The sequence below is a fragment of the Staurois parvus genome, unplaced genomic scaffold, assembly GCF_062004578.1.
Source record: "Staurois parvus isolate SC_StPar_1 unplaced genomic scaffold, SC_StPar_1.0 ptg000634l, whole genome shotgun sequence".
Classification (NCBI taxonomy): Eukaryota; Metazoa; Chordata; class Amphibia; order Anura; family Ranidae; genus Staurois; species Staurois parvus.
The window spans coordinates 14,757,066-14,783,263 of NW_028318430.1; the positions used below are offsets into that span (position 1 = coordinate 14,757,066).

The 26,198-nt window shown below is 41.1% G+C and overlaps 1 protein-coding gene across 3 annotated transcripts in view; it reads right to left on the reverse strand.

Annotated features, from left to right (window-relative positions):
- MYO16 (myosin XVI) overlaps positions 1–26,198 on the reverse strand; it is a 468,341-nt gene that overhangs the window by 249,970 nt on the left and 192,173 nt on the right. For all 3 annotated transcript variants that reach the window (XM_089693597.1, XM_089693596.1, XM_089693595.1), the window contains exon 5: positions 3,847–3,955. In XM_089693597.1, the coding sequence (XP_089549723.1) occupies positions 3,847–3,955 (109 nt within the window). The remainder of the gene's footprint in view (positions 1–3,846; positions 3,956–26,198) is intronic.

Here is a 26,198-nt window from a genome sequence, read left to right on the forward strand (position 1 = left end):
AGCATCACTGTTCATCCAGCATCCAGGCTCTAAAAGAGGTTGTTCTTAAAGAATGGAAAAAGATAGATGTTGCAATATGCCGCCAACTTGTTTATTCCATGCCTAGTAGACTTTGTGCTTTCCTTACAAATCATGGAGGTTATACAAAATACTAGATGTAGTAGTTTTTGTTGTGGGGTGCATTTTTGCATAAACTAATTTGAGTAAAACTGAAGGTTTGTAATTTAAGTCATAATATTAACCTTACTTTCATGTAATGAGCTAAGCAAATGTTCTATAACATGAAATTTTGTCAAACTTTTGGAAATCGTTCTTGTGTTCATTGAGATATTGATTAAGATCTTACTTTTCAAAAGGGGTGTACTCATTTATGCTGAGCACTGTAGAAGAAAAGTGTTGTCTTTAGATACAGTATATTTTAAATAATAGAAAAATTAACCCCATCTTTACCAAGCTTGCAAACAGCCACATTCCTTAAGTTTAGAGATACAAAACGTCCTATATGAAAAAAACAATGCAATAGTTTTTAGGTAGCTGGTGCATTTACCTTTTTGTATGCACCCTTATAACTGTAAGTGATTGTGTTGACGGGCTTTGGTCTGTGTCAATGGCATCAGTTTGAGATCAATTGAAGACACTTCTGAGATCATTCAGAATTCATTGACAGGTATATTTACCAGCAGTTGCCCTACTTTAATAAGGTTTTGAATTTTTATAGACTGGGAATGCAAAACCTGCATGAAGCAAACAAAAGCCTATTGACACAAACCCTAATATAGCATGTATAACAATTTGTGTACATTAGCCTTAAGGTATACTTTTGGGGTATAAAATTGAACATTTAGTATATCACTTATATTTTTAAAGAGCATATATTACTGAAAAATATTGAGTTATTTTATTTTAAAATAGACCTTTTATCCCTTTCCCTAAGCCACATTAGTATGCTTGTATCACTATTTTTTTTTCTTACCTTAATTCTCATAACTAAACTATGAGATCTCGTGGTTTTGTCATAAAGGGCATGCACGAGATGAAGCACATGACATCATGCCCCTCATCTTGCAAATGCACCACACAAAATTATACTGATGTGCTGATAAAAAAATCTTGTGTGATCTCAGTAAAAGTTTTTTTTACCATCAGATGCATGGAATGTTGTATTGCACATAGCATAAATTGTGAAAATAATGGCATAGGAGCAGGGGGCCAAGCAACACAGAGGCAAAATGAAAACAAGAGAAAATGAAGAAAAATTCTCTTACTATTTTTTATCATACTTAATGATAAAGCTGAATTTAAAAAATCTACTTCTATTATGGCATTGGAACGAGACCTTGAAGTTGTATACCCCCCTAGACTTGGCAGAAGCTGTTGAGTATCACATATGCAACAACTAGAAGCACACACCTTTGGGAATTATACCAAAAGTTCCTGCTACACTGGTATCTGACTCCTTATTTTATTTTCACCACACTTTTCTTCTAACTGTTGTAGAAATTGTGGAGCCTCTGGTACACTATTTTGTATATTGTGGTCATGACCCCATTTATCCACCTTTTGGCCAGCAATTTTTTGCATAATAACACAAGTGGTAGATATATCAATTCCCATTTCCCCGGGAATGGTGCTGTTCTCATTAGGTATATATATTGTCCCACCCATCCTAAGAATCTAAGTGACTCATATTTTGTTAGCAGCATGTTTGACCTTGGTTAGGCCCTGAAAAGATCCTATAGCACCTACTGTAAGGGAAGTGATCCAGTCAACACAGGTGCATGCCACCTATGCAACCTTACAATATTTGCATCCTCTGTTGGGAAATACCATGTAGCTCTTACTTCAAGGAAGCCCTGGTTAGAGTGGTATCATACATAAGTCCTCATACTCCTGATTTACAATTCTATAATGATTAGATTCAGCTACTATGTGATTCTTCTGTAATTGTGTTCTCTTATTTGCTATAAGTTCTTTACGTTGCTTTTGGATTTAAGTATAATTGCACTAACCTTTTATGTGCCCTTTGTCATATCCTTTATGTTTTTCTTACTTATTGTCACATTATAGAAGTATTTGTATGTAATTTTGCAACTTTTATACAAAATTCTTATAAAGATTCATTGAAATGAAAAATTCACATGGACATAGGTAAGTATACTGATATATGTACACACTTTCCCATATTATTGACTGTTTTATAGAGAAAGTGAGAAGGTCCTCTTCAATTGCACTAGTTTGTTTATTTTTTTTTAGTTAGTTTGGAGTTCATTTAGAAAAAAATGTATGTTTCAGATATTAGCCTTACTTTTCTTTAACACAAAGTGCATATTTATATATGTTGCTAATAATAAAAAGCTATCTTTGCAATGAGAAAGCCTCTGTTCACCTCATGATGCTCATTAGAGAGAAGCTCAATGGGTCAGGTCACACACGTGATGTCATTCTGCACTGCGGGAGGACCCTCTGGCGGTGTCAGAGTTATGCCGTGTAAGATCATGCTGTCTTTGCCTGAAGCTTGATATAAGTGCAATTCAGTTGTTTTTAAAAAAATATCTTGTCATATATACTACACTATGTTGGTCCTCTTAGTATTTGAATCTTTTCATACGGAGCAAGGGCATCCAGGATGGGAGGGCTGACTACATTTTGGGAACCAGAATACTAGTGGCTGTGGAGCAGCAAGGTGCTTTATGATCTCTGTGTGAAATCTAGGGGTCCGTTAAGAAGCCTATTAATCATTTATGGTGGTGCTGTTCTATGGCACATCTCTCGTTCTATCCACCCAGCTGAACATTATTGTGGATCACGTTTTTTGGATTTACATATATTTTTTCTCTTCATAGTCTTTCTCTCTACTCACATTGCTATTTGTACATTCATTTTTATGAACTATATATATATATTTATGTATTTATATTTAAAAAGCCCTTTATGTTAGAAAACACTTTTATGAATGAGTTGACATCTCTATGCAATTATGAATTATTGATTGTATATATTTCAGATATATTGAGGTTTTTTTTATTGCTTTTTATATTTTTTAACACATTTGATGCCCTGACTGGTGGAAGGGTGCTGCAGTCTTTCAAATTTAATTTGATTTTGTGTTCACATAGCGCAGGTGTATATACATTTGGGTTTAAATAAGAAAAACCTGATTACATTTAAATTCTTATCTTAGGATATTTGCACAATTCATAAAAAATGTAACTCAGGGATTAAGCTCTCTAATGTAGCCATGTGGCTGTAATTTTCAAATCTTATTGGACTCAGCTAAAAATAACTGTCACTTTTCTAAAAATAAGTATACATCTCCTGGTGTGTTACTTTGTTATTTGAGCCTAATGAACATTATTATTTTTTAAAGTGAGGCAACATGGGAAAGCAAAAACATGCACATGCCCTAAAGTGGTTAATTGCATCATATTTAGAAATTAATTCCTTATTTCCCATTTTTTCATATTCTGGTTGGATTTAGTAGCAGATTTTTTTTCATCCATAACAAAGGATCACAACACCCGTGCCATTATCTGCTAGATGCCTCCAACTGTTTTTGCTATTATTATCAGATATTTTTGGCAAGAGAAGATTATTTCCACCTTAATCTATATATCAGCAGAGGAAGCTATTATTTTCAATATTTCAAAGACTGGACAGTTTTTAGAGTATCCAATAAAATGAGACATACTGTGACTCACTGTCTACAGTATATATAGAAAGATAGAATGACAAAGATATATATATATAAAAAGTTCTTAGATCATGCACACAATATCACAATATGCTAAACTATTTGACATCTGTCCTTTAACAACTGAAGTCTAATGTATGTCTTTTAATACCTACCATTTTCTTCTAAATATGTCAGAAGTATAGAATTGGACTCTGTTCCCTCTGTGGCGTAGTCAAGTGCAATGTTGCCATTCACATCTTGCAAAAGTACATTTGCTCCAGACTAGAGGAAACAAAACGAGAAAAACAATATTATTATGCAAGACAATATCAAAAATAAACTTGAATGCACTGTTACTGTATTATAACACTGCAATTAAATAAGAATTACACAATGTGGGAGCAATGGCAAATTTAAAGTATAACTAAGGTAAAATTTATTTTCAAGTTTTAGATGGAGTGGAGAGGGATTAGAGCACCTATCATTCACCTTCACTATTCGTCATGTTTGTAAAGTGAAAGTGAAATAAAGTCCCACATTTTGGGTTCTCCCCAGAACAGTAATAGAGCGGAAATCTTCCAATGGCGACATTAGCTCTGGTGACCCTAGTGAGAGCTAGGGATCTTCTCACTTTGGAGGGATTTCTCACTTCCTGTTTTGGCTATGGGAAGTGAAGGGAAATCATTCCAAAGGAACACAGGTGGCAAGAAACCTGACAGGGGTTATAACCTTCCCCTACTCTACTTTTTAATTACATATATTAGCAAAAGAATATGCTCATGCTTGGAGCAAACAAGATGGCAGATTGGGCCATTCTACAGTTGACTCTGTGTCAGTATATGTCAACATGTTATTTCATGTTATGATTATCAGATTGCATGTATAAAAACAGATCACTCATTTCTCTGCAACATTTGTGAACAAGTGAACATTTAGGTCACAGGTAGACATCCTCCGGCATGGTAAAGGCAAACCGTTTTTCAGTTTTTTACTGAGCATATCACATTAGGCTTCAAAGGGGTCTCTCTCTGTGTTATGGATATCTTTTATGTTACTCTGTGGAGAATACATATGTAAACATAAGCCCCCTTTCTTCAACAAGAGAAGGGGAAAGACTCCATGTTAGTGGTTAAAGGGTCAGACACTCAAATGGGGGCATGGTGCTTTTAGAGTCCTTAATAATTATTAACCTAGTCAGTAATTTACATAATCAGTATCTGCATAAAACAAAAATCACAGCGCTTGACAGACTGACCCTTTAATACTTAAGAAAGTCATATTTCAAGCTCTTGTGGCTATACTTCATCCAATACCCAGATAAAGTTCTATGATTCATATCAGGCCCAGTTTACAGGTGATTTGCTCCTTGCCCCATGCAGGGTTGTCCTTTACCAACACGGAGATGCACAGGTGCTCTGTGAATCCTTGTGCTGGTGTCCCATTTTAGTTCATTGGGACATGTGGTTGGAGGGATACAGCTGCTGTTTCCGCTTATGACATGTGGATGTGGGTCCTTAAACTCCCCAAACTCTCCCTGGCACAGCACCCTGTCACCATGTTGTTGAGAACAAAAGCCTCTTCCCCACAACCCTGGCCAGTGCTAGTGGAGGTCTGTGGATTGGGGGCTTATCTGAATATGAAAGCACCCTGGAGTACCCCTACTCATTCACAATTAAAAGTGTATTTGACTAGTCCTTTATTAAAAACGTACAAATCCCAAAAAAGTCCCTCATTGTAAATCCATTATCAATCAAGTCACCCGTGTTACAGATCCATGTTAATCACAATACCTGATGGCTGACAACCCACCAAAAGACAAATAAAATGCTGTAGCCAACATATGTCCTACTTGTTAACGTATCACCCTCTGAATGGAGAGTCCAGTGGATATCAGCTGTTATATACAAGGGGGCAGGGCCTCCCAATTATGCAATTGACCATATATGTATATAACCATATATAGTTAATGGCATCACTGGGATTCCACCCCTTTTCTTACATGGCTGGGGATTCCAGGACATGTAACTGAATGAAGCTTGTGACATCACCAGTTGTTAAGGATTGTGCTTCTATTTGACGGCGTCCTTAGCAACCATCGACAGAGGGAAGCTATTATACATGATATTTGGCTCGCTGAATTGGTAATTGTCTGTGTGTTCATTTTTGAGCTCTTCCCTAATTATAACAAGAAAAGATAGTAAATATTTGACAATCTTTATTGTTTTTATCTACAACATAACCAACTTAAAATTACATCCTATAATTAACTGTAAAGGGTACATTTTTACCAAAGTAAAGGGTGACTTTCCTGTCACCTTTGCTCCAAATTTCAAGGACAGATCCAGCTATTTATGAAAATGGGTTTGGTAAATGACAGTAGCAATATGGATCATTAACTATGAAAACTTAGCACAATATTTAATCCGTAAATTATTTCAAGGAACAAAATGGGTAAAAAACCCCTCAAAGAACTCCAGGAATTTTTGGCTTGGTATATTGATGCTAGAAAAACAAAGTGGACCCAGTCACAGTTATATTTTTACATGTTAAGAGCATGACTGTAAAATATATGTATTTTATACCAATTGGGCAGCACAGTGGCTAAGTGGTTAGCACATCTGCCTGGCAGTTAGAATCCCAGCCATGGCACCACCTGCCTGGAGTTTGCAGTTCTCCCTGTGCCTGCGTGGGTTTCCTTCGGATACTCTGCTTTCCTCCCACACTCCAAAGACATGATGGTAGGTTATTTGGCTCCTGTCTAAATTGGCCCTAGTATGTGTATGTATGAATGTGAGTTAATGACTTTAGATTGTGCGCCCCTTGAGGGTCAGGAACTGATGTGAATGTACAATGTATATGTAAAGCACTGCATAAATTGATGGTGCTATATAAGTACCTGCAATAAACAAATAAATTCCAGTTAATATGGTAAATAAATCTACCATCCACAACCCATAAAATTTGCCTACATCCCACGGTATATTGCTATTAAACTATACATTATGATGTCAAGACAATCTTGAAAAAATATCTAAGTAATGATTATCAATGAATGTGTCCAGTAGTGCATTATAGCATACAAGTGCTAGGATGATATAATGCACTGCTATGATTTGGACACTATAGCAAGCTAGGATCCTATCCACTTCTTCTCCCTCTTCCCCCTCTATGGCAGTCTCAGTGTGAGGGTGTTGGTGTGGCATGCATGCTCTATGGTGGCCTCTGGGGTGCCAGCAGATATTAACAGAGGTTTTAGTTTTACTATAGATACGGCTGCATTTGACCCAAATGTATGTATTATATATGAGTTTGTTCTGTTGTATGCAAACTACTTATTCTGTTTGAGCTATTGTTCATGTTTATGTTTACTGAAATGTATTCATGTTATAGAATATACTGTCTTTCTCCACAACATACCACTGATAAAAGAGACTTATTGGAAATAGGTAGGTTCTCCGTTGGTGTTTTTCCAATAGGACAAGAAGGATATTCCATCTTGACTTTGTGGTTAATTCTGGATATTTTTCACCATTGTAACCATATAGTATTAAGAACACTGTGTTATGTTTCAATTTTAATGACTACTTTGTGTATCTTTTAGATATTGTAATAAATTTTGCAATTTTACCTCAGTACATTTTGAGTTTCCGTTAAAGTCCCATTTCTTTAATTGTTGGGGGTCCTCCATTTACCAAAATTCTAGTTAATTTCTGTTCAAAACAGATTCCCCTGACATAACCGTTATCATGTTTTCTCCAAACAAGGCCAGTGCCATATTTGTTTTGAGTCAACATCTATTTCCTGGATTAGGATGCTGACCCAGGGGTATCACCAAAACAGAAATTGATGGGAAATCCAAAAGTTGTTACAGGAAGAAGATAGGGGGAATTTTCCAATGGATAAACATATTTTAATAACAGCTGTCTACGAGGGATATCCCCAAGCTTTGGGCTTAACCTACCCAACTGAAAACAGACAGCAAAAAAAAACAAATAGACAGATGACTTAACCCTTCCCCACTCTGTCCAAAACTGAAAAACAGTATTAGCTTTACATTTACTGTACTTTAAAAGCAAAAACCTCAGACAGTAAGAAAACCTAAAAGAATAAACTATGACAATATATTATCACAACTCATAATTCTTGCTTCAGACTAAAGTGTCTAAAAGGGTACTTGCATACAGTTTCATTTGTTGTGTCATGCTCTTCTGAAACATTGAATTGTAATGCCTTAGGTCATTTTTGGGAAACAATACTTCAGTTAGTTGTATATTTATAAAATTCCATATTTTGCCAATAGACAACTGTTTAACTCTAGGCAACAAATGTTCCTGTAAATAAACTAGGTTAAATCTTGATAGCTTAGCTTTCATTACTTGTTGCAGTAACCACAACACAATGCCCAGAACAAGAGCAAATTGACTGATAAGCATTTTCATTTCAACACTATTAGCCTCACAGCTGGCTTAAAGGGAGACTATGAACTTAAATGTCCTACACAACCTCATTTAGAATATAACATAAAAAAGAGTATGTTATTTTTAAAGACCCAGGAATCTGCCATTTTAAAATGTCAAAGCATTATTAGTTTTGTAAGATCACTTTAACTTGTCATATTGTTTAACTTGACATATTTATTTTAATATATTAAATATGTGCTAAATGCTAACACACTGTAACTGCAGCTTACTGTATATACAGACAACTGTAATTCAGTTTCAAATTTAATGACTAATTACAAGATTTTAAAGTCAGTTAAAGCTGTTTCCTGTCTGCATTGGAAGTAAAACAGAAAAAAATTGCATATTTAGTTTAGGGCTAAGGATGACATCATGCGGCACAATTGATTAACATAAAAATGCAGTATTCCACTAAGCTGACTCTAAGTGCTTGTTAAAATGTAATATGTAGGTTAGTGTGTAAAAGTTTTTTTTTGGGGGGGAGCATGACCAGATGTATGACGGAGAAGACACTCGAGAGCTCCCACCACCCTACCATCTAACTCATCCTGAAACTCACAGCCGGGCAATTTTTTGCCTATTTGATCCTCCTGGCCAGTGTTGTGGCTACAGCAGTGTCTCCGCACATGTCATCCAAGAGAAAATCCATCACTCCCACGCTGCACAAGAAGCCTCCAGCTACTCTGGCTGCCGGAGTGGATGCCATCCTCCCTCCTCTCCAGCATAGATTGTCTCACGGAGGAATGCAATTTTATAGGGGCAGATACAGGGCCACCTGACAGAGACTGAGTGTCGCATCTCCTCGGCTGAGGATGTCACAGCATACAGAGCACTGTCAAGACCCTGCTTGAAAAGTCAGATGATGCAGAAAACCGCCCTAGGCAGAATAATGTCAGTAATGACTTGGCCTGCTGGAGGGCGCTGAAGGGGGGCTTCTTTAAAACTATCCTGAACTGGCAGTAGGTTTCCCCAACCTACATGGTGGAGAGGGCCCATCATGTTCCTATGGAGCGGCAGCCTCCATGAGCCCCACCGCGCCCCTTCCTAGTGCGGTTCCTTACCTATCGGTACAGGGACCGAATCCTTAAGTTAAGAAGCAAGCCACCTTAGTGCATGAGAATACGGCTGTACACATCTTCCCTGATTTCTCCACTGAGCTAGAACACAAATGGAAAACATTCCAGGATGTAGATTACTCCGGGAAAAAGAGATGCCCTACAGCATGCTATATCCTAGCCTCCTAAGCGTCCTTCATGCCAGATACGGTAAGAGGGTCTTCAAGTCTGGCTGCTACAGGTAGTGCTCCGGGCCTGTGAACCTATGACCACCCTCCATATTCTTTACCTACCGCTGCTGTCAGCATCACAGTCTGTCAGGAATGGACTCAGCACTGGTGGTGGGACTCATCTGCCGTGTGGGCTGCAGTACCAGAGCTGACCAGCGGGTGCTCTCAGCAGCCAGAAGCTCACACGTGCAATCAGCCAAACCTGGGGCTGATTGCAGAAAGGTGTATTTAAGGCATGACCAGGCCTGTGATCTGGGCCTTGGTGTATGTTTTCCCATGAGCCTCTGTACCTGGTATCTTGTGTTCCTGCTTCGTTGCTGACCCGGTTGATCCTGACCTCTGCTGACCGTCTCCTGTTGAACCCCTGGCTTGCCTGACCATCCTTCTGCCTGATCCCCTGTACCGCGCTGCCCGTGAGTTACTGAACCCGGCTTGTGACCTTGACCATCCTCTGCCTGCTCCTTTGGTACCTTGCTGCCCGCACGTTGCTGACTTGGCCCGTCTGACCACGCTAACTACTCTGCCATCCATTCATCCTGCACGGATCCAGCCGTACCTGCACATACCTCTGGCGGATCCCTCTACCACTAGCAGGTGTACTCAGGGGCCGCGACCTGGTTCCTGTCTGCTCCAAGTCCATCCCCACCATCAGGGGCCCTGGTGAATAAGCAGACTGGGACTTAGACTCCGCGCCCTGGGGAATCCTGTCCTGGGGACCACTAGAGGTACCACCAAACGGTCATTACAGAACCCTACGGCCGGCCTGACTGTTCCACCTCTCCAGCCCTGACTACGCCTGTGTTCCTGCACCTACTAAGATTAGTGGAAGGTTGGTTTGTTCACTGTGCGTTTATATATATATATCTGGGTGGCTAATAATAAACTGTATTATTATACTATACCTGAAACCTGCATTTCCCTGTGTCAGTACACACCTTTTTGGTCACTCCTAGATTCCTGACACAGTCCATCTACATCCTTTTACTCGCCCAAAGAAAGTTGCTCGTATAGGGCCTACAGTTAATATATTGCCTGTGCTTGGGCCTGTAGTGGAATCTTGGGGTGGGAGGCCTACATTGCTGCTGTATCTACTCTTTCCTCTATCACGCATGTTGGCCCAGAAGGGGGGTCCTATAGGTCCTGTATATATATATTTTACTTTTTAAATTCTCCTTTTTGAGGGAGCCACACACTGGCGGACCTTCTGCTGTTCAGTGGTTGAGCCCTCCCGAGTCCATCTTCGGCATATAAAGACTGAAGGCTTTGCCTCTACACTACGGAGTTTTCTTTTGTCCACTTGGCGGTTTGACTTTTTGAAGACAAGGACTCTTTGTTTTTTTAATTTCAGGGTTGAGACTTACCTGCTTGTTTTTGTTGAATGGGTTGGTAGGGAGTTTACTGCTTGCTACTCGCTGGGTTTATCCCATTTTATGCTGTGATCATAGATTCTGCGTCCTGATATGATCTTATATTGCATACCATGTTGCATATGTAATATGTCTTTAAAGGAACTGTCTTATGTGGCACGGTTGACCCCTCCCCACCCTCAAATCCACCCAGTCCATTGCCCATTGTACCACCATTGATCTTAAACTGATATCATGGAATGTGTAGGGTCTGAATGGTCTGTTTAAACGATCCTTGATTTTTAAATTCCTTCAGGCCCAAAAACCCCACATACTCTTCCTTCAAGAAACCCATTGGTGGGTAGTATAATTCTGTCCCTCCATAGACATTGGGTGAGACAATCCTTCCATGTCACATATTCCAGTTATGCCAGAGGGGTATGTATTCTTCTGCAAAAATCGTTGCAATGTAGAGGCCAGTATATCATTTTGCTTCTAGAACAGCATGCCCAACTGTTTGCATTAGTTAATATCTATTTGCCTCCTCCCTTCACGGTACCTATACAGTAATCAACAAACTTATAATATATGTGAATTTTACGGTATCCCTTGAATAATTCAGTACAATAAGGCTATAAATAGCATAAAGATACACTTTTCTCCAAAAAATGTAAAAACTGTGAATATAAATATGCTAATACCAATAATCCCAAAAGTATATATCACACAAATATATTAAAAGAAAAAAAAAATTCAAACTGTGACAGTCCAAAAATAGATAAGAAATAAAATTAAATAAATAAGAGGAATTTGGTTTTGGTGCCATTTTTCATAAATCATTATCAATACTATATCAACAACCAGTAGCTCCAATTAAACTTGCTGGTTTCTTGTTCCCTCCATTTCCCACAGAAAGGAGAACAATACAAGGTTTCCCCCTCTCTCCAGCCCTATTCTTCTTCATGATAGAGCCCATTGCACCAGCTATCCATTCCTCTGGTGCTCTTTGGGGGATTCGGGTGGGGTCCATTGAAGAGAAATTGGCTCTTTATGCCAACGATATCATTCTTTTCCTACGGAATCCTGGACCCTCCCTCCAAGCAGCACTGGACCTTCTTTCTCATTATTCCACAATGACTGGGCTGAAAATTAATTGGGACAAGACCCTCATTGTGCCAGTAGATAGGGTGGCCATTCAACTGGCTGATTCGTTGCTACCCCTCTGGTGGACGAGCCAAATCAAGTGCCTGTGGGTTACTATCTCACCACAGATCCAAGACTGTACGCTTAACATCTCCCCTCTTATATCCTTCTTTAAAGCCAAATTAAATGCATGGAGTAACTTACCTCTATCCTTAATAGGCAGAATAAACTTAATAAAAGTTAAGTTGCTCCCTCCTCTGCTGTATGTTTTAGGCCATTCTCCAATATGGATACCAAAGTCAGTTTTCAAAATTTGCAATTCCCTAGCTACAGTTGCTTATGGGGCTCTCTGCTGCAGAGACCCTGGACCAAGGGTGGCCTGGCCTGTCCTGACTTCTTTTTATACTTTCTAGCAGCACTACTCTCCCATGCTCATAATTGGCTTATCTCAGATGACACTAACTCTGTGGTGGTCCTTGAAGCTGCTTTTGTGGGCTAATTCGAAGCATTGCAGAATGTTTTGTTTCCGGGAGTTAAAACCCCACACCCCCTCACTACTTCCATGAAAACCGTGATAGGTAGCTGGACCCAGGTCACACCTCCAGTAGGGAATCATTCCAGGTGGTCCCCTGATACTCCATTATTGATGAATCCCACCCTTCTTGAATTTTTTTCTATCCCGGACCCTTTCCTCTGGGCAGCTAAGGGGATCGGATAGTTGGCCCCTATCTGTATATTAAGGATGTTTGTTAACTTTAAGAGTGGGTTTGACTGCCTAACTCATACTCTTTCCATTTCCTCCAGCTCCACCATGCTTATGCTGCCCAATTTGGAACCACTCCCTTGAACATTTTGATATGGTTTCTCTTCTCAGGGATGTTTCCCTGGCCAAACCCTTATTGAATATATACAAGGCCCTCCATCCTATGGTACATCATGGTTTGGACAATTTAAGGTCATTTTGTGTGGTGAAGCTGCAGGTGCTGGACGATGAGGATTAGGAGGAGGTTTGGGAGTATCACTTCACTCAACTAGTCTGCTCTCAGGACAGGCTGATTCGGTTTGAAATTCTTCATAAGTTCCAATATACACCTCATAGACCCCGCTTGCAGACATTTTGTACAGGAGTCCTCCAGTTTATTGCTCAATTGACCACTATTTCTATACCTCAACAGACAGACATTTGCATATTAGGGCTGGTCGAGGCCCTTTCCCCTGCAAAACAGTTCGTACACTGTTAGGGTTGCTCCTGTTCTGTGCTAGGAAATCCATTGTACTGAAATGGAGAGCTCCATATGCTCCTACCCTAAACAATTGAAAGTCACTTGGCAACTCGGTCATTCCTCTTTATAAAGAAATGTATATGAATAGGGGGTGCCCACATAAGTTCAACAAGGTATGTCATATATATATGAATAGAATCCAAAGCTACTACTGTGAGCCAAGGTGATACCTCCGACTCTCTACCCTAGTCAAACTGTGAAAGGATCTGACAATGGACACAGCCTTCTAGGCCTACTTGTCCCTATGCACTTTCGCTCAGGCCATTCCAATATTCTGTGGTATAGTGTACTAGTTGTCTAGGAGGGTGGAGGGGATTTGACAGTTCCAAGGTTATTTGTTTTCTATCATGGCGATAATGTTTCTGTTGCAGAGCATCTACAGTTGTTTTTTTTGGAGTAGCAAGTATGGAGCTTGCTATGGTTGCTTGTTAGGTTATGTTTTTGTTGACTGTAAAATTGCTTTCTTTTCATTTATGTATCTACCTGAGCCAGGGAATGCCCAGAGGCTCTGTTTTATATGGTTATACACAACTACAAACACAATAAATAGAATTTCAAAAAAAGAAAAAAAAAGTGTAAATTTCAACAAAGAATGATGGAACCAAAACACTTAGTATTGCTGTATAAAAGATTTTTCTTTTTTGCATCAGTTATTGGTGATGTCAAACTCTTTTTTTTTTTAATGTTCTCCAGAGAGTTCCACAAATCATTAAAGTGCTTGCAACTGTAATTGTAATAACAATAACTATGGTTTTGTGGGATTTTAACGCCAGTGATCAAAACACATTTCACCGTGTCTATCAAAACTGGCAATATAAATTGGGTGGGACAAAACTAAACATATTCACTGAACAATTTTAATAGTGAAACTGTGGTGCAAAGCTGGGGAAGAAATTGTTTCACTTCTGTGCCAGCTCAGTAGGAGTTTAACCACTTCCCGTCCGGCCGCTGTTTATAAACGGCAGGACGGGACACCTACAGGAGCGGGTTGCCATCTCTAAACGGCACCTTGTGTCTGAGGCTCGTGCGCGGCTCCTAGAGCGCGCACCCGCGAGCCCGATGATCGCCGAGTCCGACGGACACGGTAGATTACGTGACATGGTATGGGACCAATGAAATCGGTCCCATACCATGTGATCAGCTGTGTCCAATAAGGACACAGCTTAAGTGTAAACAAAGGCCGCATGGTGCGGCTTCCGCCTCCTTCTCCTCACACGGAGTTGTCTGTGAAAGGAGAAAGAGCCAAGAAGAGGTAGTAGTCAACTGCCCTCCACCTCAGTGACACCTGATCGCCCCTAAAGTGGCCCTGATCGCCCCTAAAGTGGCCCTGATCGCCCCACGTGTCCCTGATCACCCCAATAAGTGGCCCTGATTGCCCCAACAAGTGGCTTTGATTGCCCATAAGTGGCCCTGATTGCCCCCACAAGTGGCCCTGATTGCCCCCACAAGTGGCCCTGATTGCCCCAAGTGGCCCTGATTGCCCCAAGTGGTCCTGATCGCCCCAAGTGGTCCTGATCGCCCACAAGTGGCCCTGATCGCCCACAAGTGGCCCTGATCACCCAACAAGTGGCCCAGCAGTGTCCCTGATTGTCAGTGTGCCTGATCGCCACATAGTGGCCCAGCAGTGTTCCTGATCTCCACAGTGTCCCTGATCGTCACAGTGTTCCTGATCGCCACACAAGTGGCCAAGCAGTGTCCCTGATCGCCGCAGTGGCCAAGCAGTGTCCCTGATCGTCACACAAGTGGCCCAGCAGTATCGCCGCAGTGGCCAAGCAGTGTCACTGATTGCCACACAAGTGGCCCAGAAGTGTCCCTTATTGCCGCAGTGGCCCAGCAGTGTCCCTGATCACCACAGTGTCCCTGATTGCCGCACAAGTGGTCCAGCAGTGTCCCTGATCACCGCAGTGGCCCAGCAGTGTCCCTGATCACTGCAGTGTCCCTGATTGCCGCACAAGTGGTCCAGCAGTGTTCCTGATCGCCACAGTGTCCCTGATTGCCGCACAAGTGGTCCAGCAGTGTCCCTGATTGCCGCAGTGTCCCTGATTGCTGCAGTGGCCCAGCAGTGTCCCTGATCGCCACACAAGTGGCCCAGCAGTGTCCCTGATTGCCGCACAAGTAACCCAGCATTGTCCCTGATTGCCGCACAAGTGGTCCAGCAGTGTCCCTGATCACCGCAGTGGCCCAGCAGTGTCCCTGATCACCGCAGTGTCCCTGATTGCCGCACAAGTGGTCCAGCAGTGTCCCTGATCGCCGCAGTGGCCCTGATTGCCGCAGTGGCCCAGCAGTGTCCCTGACCACCACACAAGTGGCCCAGCAGTGTCCCTGATCATCGCATTGGCCCAGCAGTGTTCCTGATCACCACACAAGTGGCCCAGCAGTGTCCCTGATCACCGCATTGGCCCAGCAGTGTTCCTGATCACCACACAATTGGCCCAGCAGTGTCCCTGATCCCCACATTGGCCCAGCAGTATTCCTGATCACCACACAAGTGGCCCAGCAGTGTCCCTGATCGTTAGACAAGTGGTCCAGCAGTGCCCCTGATCACCGAAGTGTCCCTGATCACCGCAGTAGTCCTGCAGTGTTTCTGATTGCCACACAAGTGGCCCAGCAGTGTCCTGATCATCGCAGTGGCCCAGCAGTGTCCCTTGATCACCGCAGAAGTGGTCCAGCAGTGTCCCTGATCACTGCAGTGTCCCAGCAGTGTCCCTGATCACCGCAGTGTCCCCGATTGCTGCACAAGTGGTCCAGCAGTGTCCCTGATCACCGCAGTGTCCCTGATTGCCGCAGTGGCCCAGATCACCACACAAGTGGTCCAGCAGTGTCCCTGATCACCACACAAGTGGCCAGCAGTGTCCCTGATCGCCGGACAAGTGGTCCAGCAGTGCCCCTGATCACCGCAGTGTTTCTGATCGCCACACAAGTGGCCCAGCAGTGTCCTGATCATCGCAGTGGCCCAGCAGTGTCCATGGTCGCCGCACAAGTGGTCCAGCAGTGTCCCTGATCGCCACACAAGTGGCCCAGCAGTGTCCCTGATCACCGCAGTGGCCCAGCAGTGTCCCTGATCACCATACAGTGGCCCAATCAGTGTCCCTGATCACCTTACAGTGTGCCTGTTCATAAAGTGTCCCTGATCTCTGCCACACCAGTGGATCCTGTTCACTGCCATCGTCTGTGAGGAGAGAGATCCAGTACAGCTAACTGTGAGTAATTTTCAGCCTTTGCACAGAGTTTACACACAGTCACAAAACATTGCCAGCCACCTCACTGTATCTGATTTTTGCCCAACAGTGACTAGTGTGAACCAACTACAGCCAGATATCTGTCCCTCACTGCAACACCATCCTGATCACTGCCATAAAAGTGGGTCCTGATCAGTGTCAAAAATATGGCCAAAAGATCATATACAAGCGAGGAGGCATTTCAAATTCTGAGTATGACAGATGAGAGTGACGGAGAACTCTCACTGTCAAACTCTGATTCTGTATATGAACCAGAACACAGCAGCGGTTCACTCTCTGAATCAGAAGAAGGTGTTCCAACAAAAAGAATGAGGAACTCCAAGGAGCAGCAAGCAACCACCAGCAGCTCAATACGTTCTTCTGATATGGCTACTACCAGCACTGTAAGTGCAAGTTCTAGTATTCAGGTGTCACATCAGCCACCAAGGATTAGGGCCCATACTGCTGTCCCAGATGCTCTTTTAAACCCTGTGTGGCTACCTTCAGGATCAGGAGCACCTATAATTCCCCCATTCATAGCCCAGTCAGGCATTCAGGCAGAAACACAAAATTTTACAGCCATTGATTATTTCCATTTATTTTTCACTGAAGAGTTTTTGAATTCAGTTGTGCACCAATGCAATATTTTCGCCCAGCAATTAATCACTCAAAATCCCAACTCCTGTTATGCTCGAACATTTGAGTGGAAATGCCTCACAGTTGAAGAATTTAAAGTGTTTCTTGGCCTTACATTTAATATGGGACTAACAAAAAAAAATGAACTGCATGCTTATTGGTCGACAAATCCCATTCAACACATGCCGCTCTTTTCTGTCACTATGTCCAGGACCCGCTATAAAACAATTCTGCACTTTCTACATTTCAACGATAATTCCCTGTTCCCCCCCAGAGATCACCCTGAGTACGACAAACTTTATAAAATTCGTCCACTAATCAATTATTTCAACCAAAAATTTTCAAAAATATATTGTCCTGAAAAAAACATCTGTGTCGATGAATCCCTAATCCATTTCACTGGGAGGCTGATCATAAAACAGTACATTCCAAGTAAACGGGCCAGATACGGGGTGAAGATGAACAAACTCTGAGAAAGGTCCACAGGATACGTGCACAAGTTCCGTATCTACGAGGGAAAGGACAGTCAGCTAGAGCCCCCTGAATGCCCAGCCTATATGGGGATTAGTGGAAAAATTGTCTGGGACCTGGTATACCCCCTCTTCAATCAGGGGTACCATCTTTACGTGGACAATTTCTACACAAGCCTGCCCCTTTTCCGCCACCTTTATCTCAAGGACACTGTAGCCTGTGGCACAGTTCGACCCAATCGGAAGGGATTTCCACAACAATTGGTTGCCACCAAGCTAAACAGGGGGGAGTCAGCTAGCTTGAGAAATGAAGAGATCCTGGCCCTTAAGTGGCGAGACAAACGGGATGTGTATGTCCTTTCATCTATCCATAACAGCAGCTCATTGGAAATTCAAGGAAGTCGCGGTCCCATCCGAAAACCCCAATGCATACATGAATACAACCTGTTCATGGGGGGAGTGGATTTAAATGATCAAATGTTACAGCCCTACATACCCAACAGAAGATCAATCTACTGGTATAAAAAAGTATCCTTCTACCTTTTCCATATGGCCCTGTACAATTCCTACATCGTTTTCCAGAAGTCCACACAAAGACCTGTCACCTTCTTACAATATCAGGAAGAGATTATCACATCCCTCATCTATCAAGTAAGACCCGTACCTGAACAAATTTGGTCTGATGCAGTGAGCCGATTGCATGAAAGACATTTCCCCAATATCGTCCCCCCTACCGAAACAGACCGCAATCCTCAAAAGAGATGTCGGGTATGCTCCAAACATAGAATTCGATCTGACACCCGATACTACTGTCCCCAGTGTCCCTCAAAGCCTGGTCTCTGTATAGAAGAGTGCTTTCGTATCTACCATACCGCACTACATTATTAGTGAAGTACGGTGAAGATATATTTCTTTGTCCTCTGTTTGCTATTTCCCTGCCACGTTTCTGCCTGTTGCCTGAATTCATTTTCCTGCCTTCCATCTGAACTGACCTCGGCCTGTTTATTGACCATGCCTCTGCTTGCTGCCTGAACTGACCTCAGCGTGTTAATGGACCATGCCTCTGCCTGCTGCCTGAACTGACCTCGGCCTGTTACTCGACCATGCCTCTGCTTGCTGCCTGAACTGACCTCGGCCTGTTAATCGACCATGCCTCTGCCTGCTGCCTGAACTGACCTCAGCCTGTTAATCGACCATGCCTCTGCCTGCTGCCTGAACTGACCTCGGCCTGTTAATCGACCATGCCTCTGCCTGCCTCCTGGACTGATCTTTTGCCCTCCCACTTTAGTAGTGGGATTCAAGACAACACAGGGGTCTCACGTATGTGAGGGGATCCAGAGTAGTGTTTCCGAGCAGAGAAAACTTTTTTGTTTTCTTTGGGTTTTTTAATTCCCGGATCAGGGTCTGGAGACCAGAGGCTTCAAAGAGATTTGGGTGGGATGAAGCCTCTACCCCTTTGTCCAGTCTTACCTAACCAAGGCCCTAAGCTTAATGTTTCTGCCTGGACCAATCCTTTTACCACGTCTTTGCTTGCTGTCTGTATTGACTGTGGCCTTTTTATGGACCATGTTCCTGTCTTCTTCCTGGACCACTACTTTGCCTGTTTGCTCACCACGTCTATGCACGACACCGGTACTGACCCATCTGCACATCCCACTGGCTACCTTCCTGCAAGACACTGGTGCCACCCATCCTCTGCACTGAAACAACAGGTACTCTTTGGTTTATCTTTTGTTCAACTTCTTGGTGAATGAACATAGTGCTATGTGGACAGCCACGTACTAGTAGGTTAAGCTTTTAGGAACAGGCTGTAGGTGAAGCTACACTATGCTTTATTGATATATAATGTTTGCTAATTTTTGTGATAAACAGGTTGCAATGACCAGTAATCAGTCCAAACACTGAAAATGTCTTACACATGTGGTATCCCCATACTCAGGAAAAGTAGCAGAATGTGTTTTAAAGTGTTATTCTAAGAATACCTATGCAGTGTGTTAGAAATATGTTATTATTGGTAACATTGCATTAAAGAAAAAATAACTACTTTTTTTTCACATTTTCTAAAAATCTGTGTAAAAAATTAAGTCTTCAGAAGATTTTGCTGCTCCAGGACCTCCAAAATTGTGATACGTAGTCAATAAATTAGATGTGTAATTTTTGCCCTTAGTATGCCTAACGGTGCTTATTGCATGTGGGGCCCCTCCATTTGGTTAGGCTGTGAAAAAGTCTTGCACGTGTGGTATCGTTATACTCAGGAAGAGTTAGAGAATGTGTTTTGGGGTGTAATTTTAAGTATGCTTATGCAGTGTATTAGAAGTATCTTCTATATTGACAACTTTGCATAGAAAAAAATACATTTTCATTTTCTTTTAACATATTCCAAAAACTTTTGGCAAAAAATGAAGTCTTCAGAAGACTCCCCATGCCTCTTAAAACATACCTTGGGGTGTTTGCTTTCCAAAATGGGGTCATTTTGTGGATAATTCCATTGCCCTGATGCTCCAGGACCTCCAAAACGGCAATAGGTAGTCAAGAAATTAGATGTGTAATTTTTGCCCTTAGAACGCTAACAGGTGCTTATTGGATGTGGAACCCCTCTATGTGGCCAGACTGTGAAAAAGTCTCACACATTTGGTATCGCCATATTCAGCAGGAGTTAAAGAATGCATTTTGAGGTGTAATTTTAAGTATGCCTATGCTGTGTAATAGAAATATCTCATAGATTGACAACTTTGCATAAAAAAAATATATTTTCATTTTCTTTTCACATTTTCCAAAAACTTGTGGCAAAAAATGAAGTCTTCAGAAGCCTCCCCATGCCTCTTAAAACATACCTTGGGGTGTTTGCTTTCCAAAATGGGGTCTTTTTGTGGATAATTCCATTGTCCTGATGCTCCAGGACCTCCAAAACAGCAATAGGTAGTTAAGAAGTTAGATGTGTGATTTTTGCCCTTAGAACGCTAACAGGTGCTTATTGGATGTGGAACCCCTCTATGTGGCCAGACTGTGAAAAAGTCTCACACATTTGGTATCACCATATTCAGGAAGAGTTAGAGAATGTGTTTCGGGGTGTAATTTAAGTATGCCTATGCAGTGTATTAGAAATATCTCATAGATTGACAACTTTGTGTAGAAAAAAAATACATTTTCATTTTCTTTTCGCATTTTCCAAAAACTTGTGGCAAAAAATGAAGTCTTCAGAAGACTCCGCATGCCTCTTAAAACATACCTTGGGGTGTTTGCTTTCCAAAATGGGGTCTTTTTGTGGATAATTCCATTGTCCTGATGCTCCAGGACCTCCAAAACAGCAATAGGTAGTTAAGAAATTAGATGTGCGATTTTTGCCCTTAGAACGCTAACAGGTGCTTATTGGATGTGGAACCCCTCTATGTGGCCAGACTGTGAAAAAGTCTCACACATTTGGTATCACCATATTCAGGAAGAGTTAGAGAATGTGTTTTGGGGTGTAATTTTAAGTATGCCTATGCAGTGTATTAGAAATATCTCATAGATTGACAACTTTGTGTAGAAAAAAATACATTTTCATTTTCTTTTCGCATTTTCCAAAAACTTGTGGCAAAAAATGAAATCTTCAGAAGACTCTGCATGCCTCTTAAAACATACCTTGGGGTGTTTGCTTTACAAAATGGGGTCATTTTGTGGATAATTCTATTGCCCTGATGCTCCAGGACCTCCAAAACGGCAATAGGTAGTCAAGAAATTAGATGTGTAATTTTTGCCCTTAGAACGCTAACAGGTGCTTATTGGATGTGGAACCCCTCTATGTGGCCAGACTGTGAAAAAGTCTCACACATTTGGTATCGCCATATTCAGCAGGAGTTAAAGAATGCGTTTTGAGGTATCATTTTAAGTATGCCTATGCTGTGTAATAGAAATATCTCATAGATTGATAACTTTGCGTAAAAAAAAATACATTTTCATTTTCTTTTCACATTTTCCAAAAACATGAGGCAAAAAATGAAGTCTTCAGAGGACTCCCCATGCCTCTTAAAACATACCTTGAGATGTTTTCTTTTGAAAATGGGGTCATTTTGTGGGTAATTCAATTGTCCTGGTGCTCCAGGACCTCCAAAACTGTGATAGACAGTCAAGAAATTAGATGTGTAATTTTTGCCCCTAGAACGCCTAAGGGTGCTTATTGGATGTGGGGCCCTTCTATGTGGTTAGGCTGTGAAAAAGTTTTACACATGTGGTATCGTCATACTTAGGATGAGTAGCAGAATGTGTTTTGGGGTGTAATTGCAAGTATGCCTATGCCGTGTGAGAGAAAGAACTTGTTAAATGACAACTTTGTGGGAAAAAAAAAAAGAATTTTTTTTACTTTTATCATTTCCTTAAAAAATTGGCAAAAAATGACAACTTCAAAAAACTCCCCATGCCTCTCATTAAATACCTCAGACTGTCTACTTTCCAAAAAGGGGTCGTTTGGGGGGTATTTGTACTGTCCTGGCATTTTAGGGCCCCAAGAAATTATATAGGTAGTCCGTGCATCAGGATTGATACATTTTCAAATATATCAAATATATATACCGTGGTCTGTGGACTCTATAACTTTCACAAAGACTAAATAATACACACTGATTTGGGTTATGTCTACCAACAAAATGTAGCACAATGGATTTTGGCCTAAATTTATGAAGAAAGTATATTTATTTGCAAAATTTAGTATCAAATACTAAGAGAAACATGTTTTTTTTCAAAATTTTCAGTCTTTTTTCATTTTTCTAGCAAAAAATAAAAACCCCAGTGATGATTAAATACCACCAAATTAAAGCTCTATTTGTTTGAAAAAAATGATAATAATTTCATTTAGATACAGTGTTGTATGCCTGAGTAATTGTCATTCACAATGTGAGAGCGCCGAAAGCTGAAAATTGGCCTGGACAGGAAGGGGGTAAAAGTGTCCGGACAGGAAGTGGTTAACAGTAGGTGCATGCCTGAAATGAAAAAAATAATAATTGGCTTCTCTATAAAAATCTGCAATTGTAACATTACTTTATACAGTATATAATTTTTCATTTAAAATATTGTCATTTAAATTTTTCATTTAAAAACAGTCTCACCCACAAATTGATTTGGCAAACTTGTCCTTTGTACCCATCTCAGTTCACCATAGATCAATACACCAGTGTGGTAGCTATAACACAGGTGACCAGAGCTCAGGATTTGTATAAGTGATGCCACTCATTATGGCCAGATTCCATAGCCCTTTGCTCATGATTGTGGGAATTTCTGATACATTTGAATATAAAGTTATAAAACTGTGGTTTCAAATAGAATTAATGACATGCATAAATTGGGGGTGGGGGGGGGGAGGATAATACCAAAACATTTAAATGATTGTAATAACATTTACAGAAGATAGATAATAAATAAAAATAACAAAAAGAGTTACCTTGCACTCATTGTGGAGATTATTTATGGCACATCATAACAGAACAGCTGGATCAACACCGCGCTGAGTAACAGTCCGCAATAGGGAGTTTAGACATCCAAAAGGCTGACGCGTTTCGAGGACTTGCCTCTTCCTCAGAGCCAACTGACCAAATGTCTGCTCCCTCTTTTATATGCTCACTACTAGTTAAACCAAGGGTCACATGGGCCGTCCTGGACACTCCCCTGTGCAGGTGGAGGAGTCACAGGGGCAAACGACATAGTGTAAGTAAACACGAAAGGTCTATAAAAAAAAAAAAAATATATATATATATATATATATATATGTGTGTATAAATAAAACCATTGAAACTAGTGACAATCATAAAATCATATGAACCATAAGAAGTGTGCACAGTGAAAAATGAATAAATAAATGGAAAGTTGCACATATATAAAAAATAATAAAAATCCTTCCCTGGTGATGCACTGCACAAGCAGTGTTTGCAGGCTTGTGTCTATGGGTCATTCATTGGTCACCCATTTTTTCATTCAGTTTCCATATGTATGTGTGGGTTTATGTATGTATGTATAGACATGTTTTTTTACTAAAAAGCAGTTGCTCATGTGGATGTGTTACACACATGTGCGCACGCATGTTGTCCAGTGAGCTCTCTTCGAGCACTGCTTTCTCATCCTGCAAGTGCTTGTTCCATAGCGCCTTTGACATTTTTATATAGTTCTTATACATAACACATATATACATCTTTTGTACATATAATTATTAATTGTATTTTTATTTTTTTATTTTTTTTTCTCTTTTCCTATATATTTATATTTCTTATGCTTCCATGTCTATGCATACACACATATACCATACACTATACCAATTTTACCAGATATTATACTATATTGTAACAATACTTATTTAATTTTATTTTATTTAAACTTTGTGAGCCATATTAAGAAGTTTTTTGTAACGTTTTATATCAACATTTATGTTTTACTAGTGATTTATCTCCTTTGTTCTTGTATATAGTATTGCATATGCATATCCATCCATGGTGCACTACATTGCCACACATGCCTACGTCTCATCATACGACTATACTAGAATGAGAGGCACACACCCTGTAGGCTGCATCTCTATGAATTAATAAGTGTCTCTGCTGGCTTTCAGATCTACTCTCTATATTAAATCCATGTCCCATGGTTGTCTATGGCAAGCAGAGCACTAGGCAGCTTCGTAGCGTTGCTCATCCATCCATCCATTTATTTAAAGGCGAGCAGTGCAGTGCATCACCAGGGAAGGATTTTCATTATTTTTTATATATGTGCAACTTTCCATTTATTTATTCATTTTTCACTGTGCACACTTCTTATGGTTCATATGATTTTATGATTGTCACTAGTTTCAATGGTTTTATTTATACACATATATATATATATATATTTTTTTTTTATAGACCTTTCGTGTTTACTTACACTATGTCGTTTGCCCCTGTGACTCCTCCACCTGCACAGGGGAGTGTCCAGGACGGCCCATGTGACCCTTGGTTTAACTAGTAGTGAGCATATAAAAGAGGGAGCAGACATTTGGTCAGTTGGCTCTGAGGAAGAGGCAAGTCCTCGAAATGCGTCAGCCTTTTGGATGTCTAAACTCCCTATTGCGGACTGTTACTCAGCGCGGTGTTGATCCAGCTGTTCTTTTATGATGTGCCTTGACTATATTGTCATTTGTGAGTACAACACCTACTTTATTTTTTATTAAACATTTTTTATGGTAATGCACTAGGCCTGTGCACCCTCTTTTTGTTCTTTCCCCATTCAGTATATTTGGATTCCCCCGGTCCATTTGAGGGCAGCAAGGTGTGCATGTTCCAGGACATTCTTAATGTGGTTGTAGCATCGAGTCCATCCCCAAGCGCAGGAGCATTTGTGTTTGCTGGAGATTATTTATATCTGGGTTTCATGGTGAACTGGTAAGGGCACCTCTTCAATTCAATTAAGGGAATATATTAAAAATAAATGTTGTTTTTTATTTAAATGTGAATGTCTGTCAATGATACCTAGTCTGATTAACTTTCCCTGTCCAATGGGACACGACAGGGCTGCCCCTTTATCCCCCATAATTTTCATCTTGACCCTTGAACCACTCCTATGCAAGGTAAGATCCGACTCAACATTTAGGGCATATCCCTATCTAGTGCAGAACATAACATTGCTTCTAACGCAGAGAAACTTCTCTTCTTTTCTCACATCATCTGAGTCCTCCCTGTCTGCATTATTGAAGTAATACTAAAGGCAAATATAAAAAATAATAATAACAAACATGTTATACATACTTGCTCTGTGCAAAGTTTTTCCTCCTCTTCCTCCTCCAGTCCCCTGCCAGCCTCCTGTTTCCTCCCCCAGCTGAGTGCCCTCATAGCAAGCCACTTGCTATTAGGGCACTTGTGTGTGCTCACTCCCAAGTCGCACTCTGTCCATTGACATACAGACCGTAGCTCAGCCCTGCCACCAGCTCCCTACTCACTGCCTGTGATTGACACTAGCGCAAGCCAGTGACTTCCACTGCTGTCCCTGAGCCAACGAGGGAGAGAGCTGGGAGAACAGAGGCTGGATCGCTGGATTGCAATTGGGTTCATTTAAGTATTGAGGAGAGGTGCTGGGGGGAGCTGCATTGAATGTTACTCTCTGGAATGACACAGTGGTGACCCAAAAACAATCATACCCCCAACTTTCGGCAGCCTCTGCTATGAAGTATTTAGGTACCAAAATTACTCCAAACCCTTCCACACTGTATGAGGCCAAGTTTACCCCATTATTACCAAAAATCTGATCTGACCTCCAAAAGTAGCAAATGATAACCCTCATTGCAGCACATTTTATATCTAATTCAAATGCTATTTTCTTTACATCTCAGCGCACCATGTTAAGTTCATTTGGAGTAACATGGTGGCTTGAATGAGACTCACCTTGTTCACCTTTCCAAAAAGTAGCAGGGGAACTGGTCTTGCTGACCTTGCACAATACTTTAATGCCCTACATCTGTCCAGGGTAGTAATGTGGTGCTCAATGCCACAGACCAACTTATAGTCTCGAACTGAACAACATTCTTCCCCAGTTGTGCTATCTGCTCTCCTCTGGATACCAAAAAAACATTATTTATTACTTAAAAGTCACCATATGATCGACACAGCTATCATGGTTATTTTCTCAAAATATCTTCCTTTCCTTGTCTACTAATACCTGTGTTATTAAACCTCAAATCTTCACCAGGTACAGAG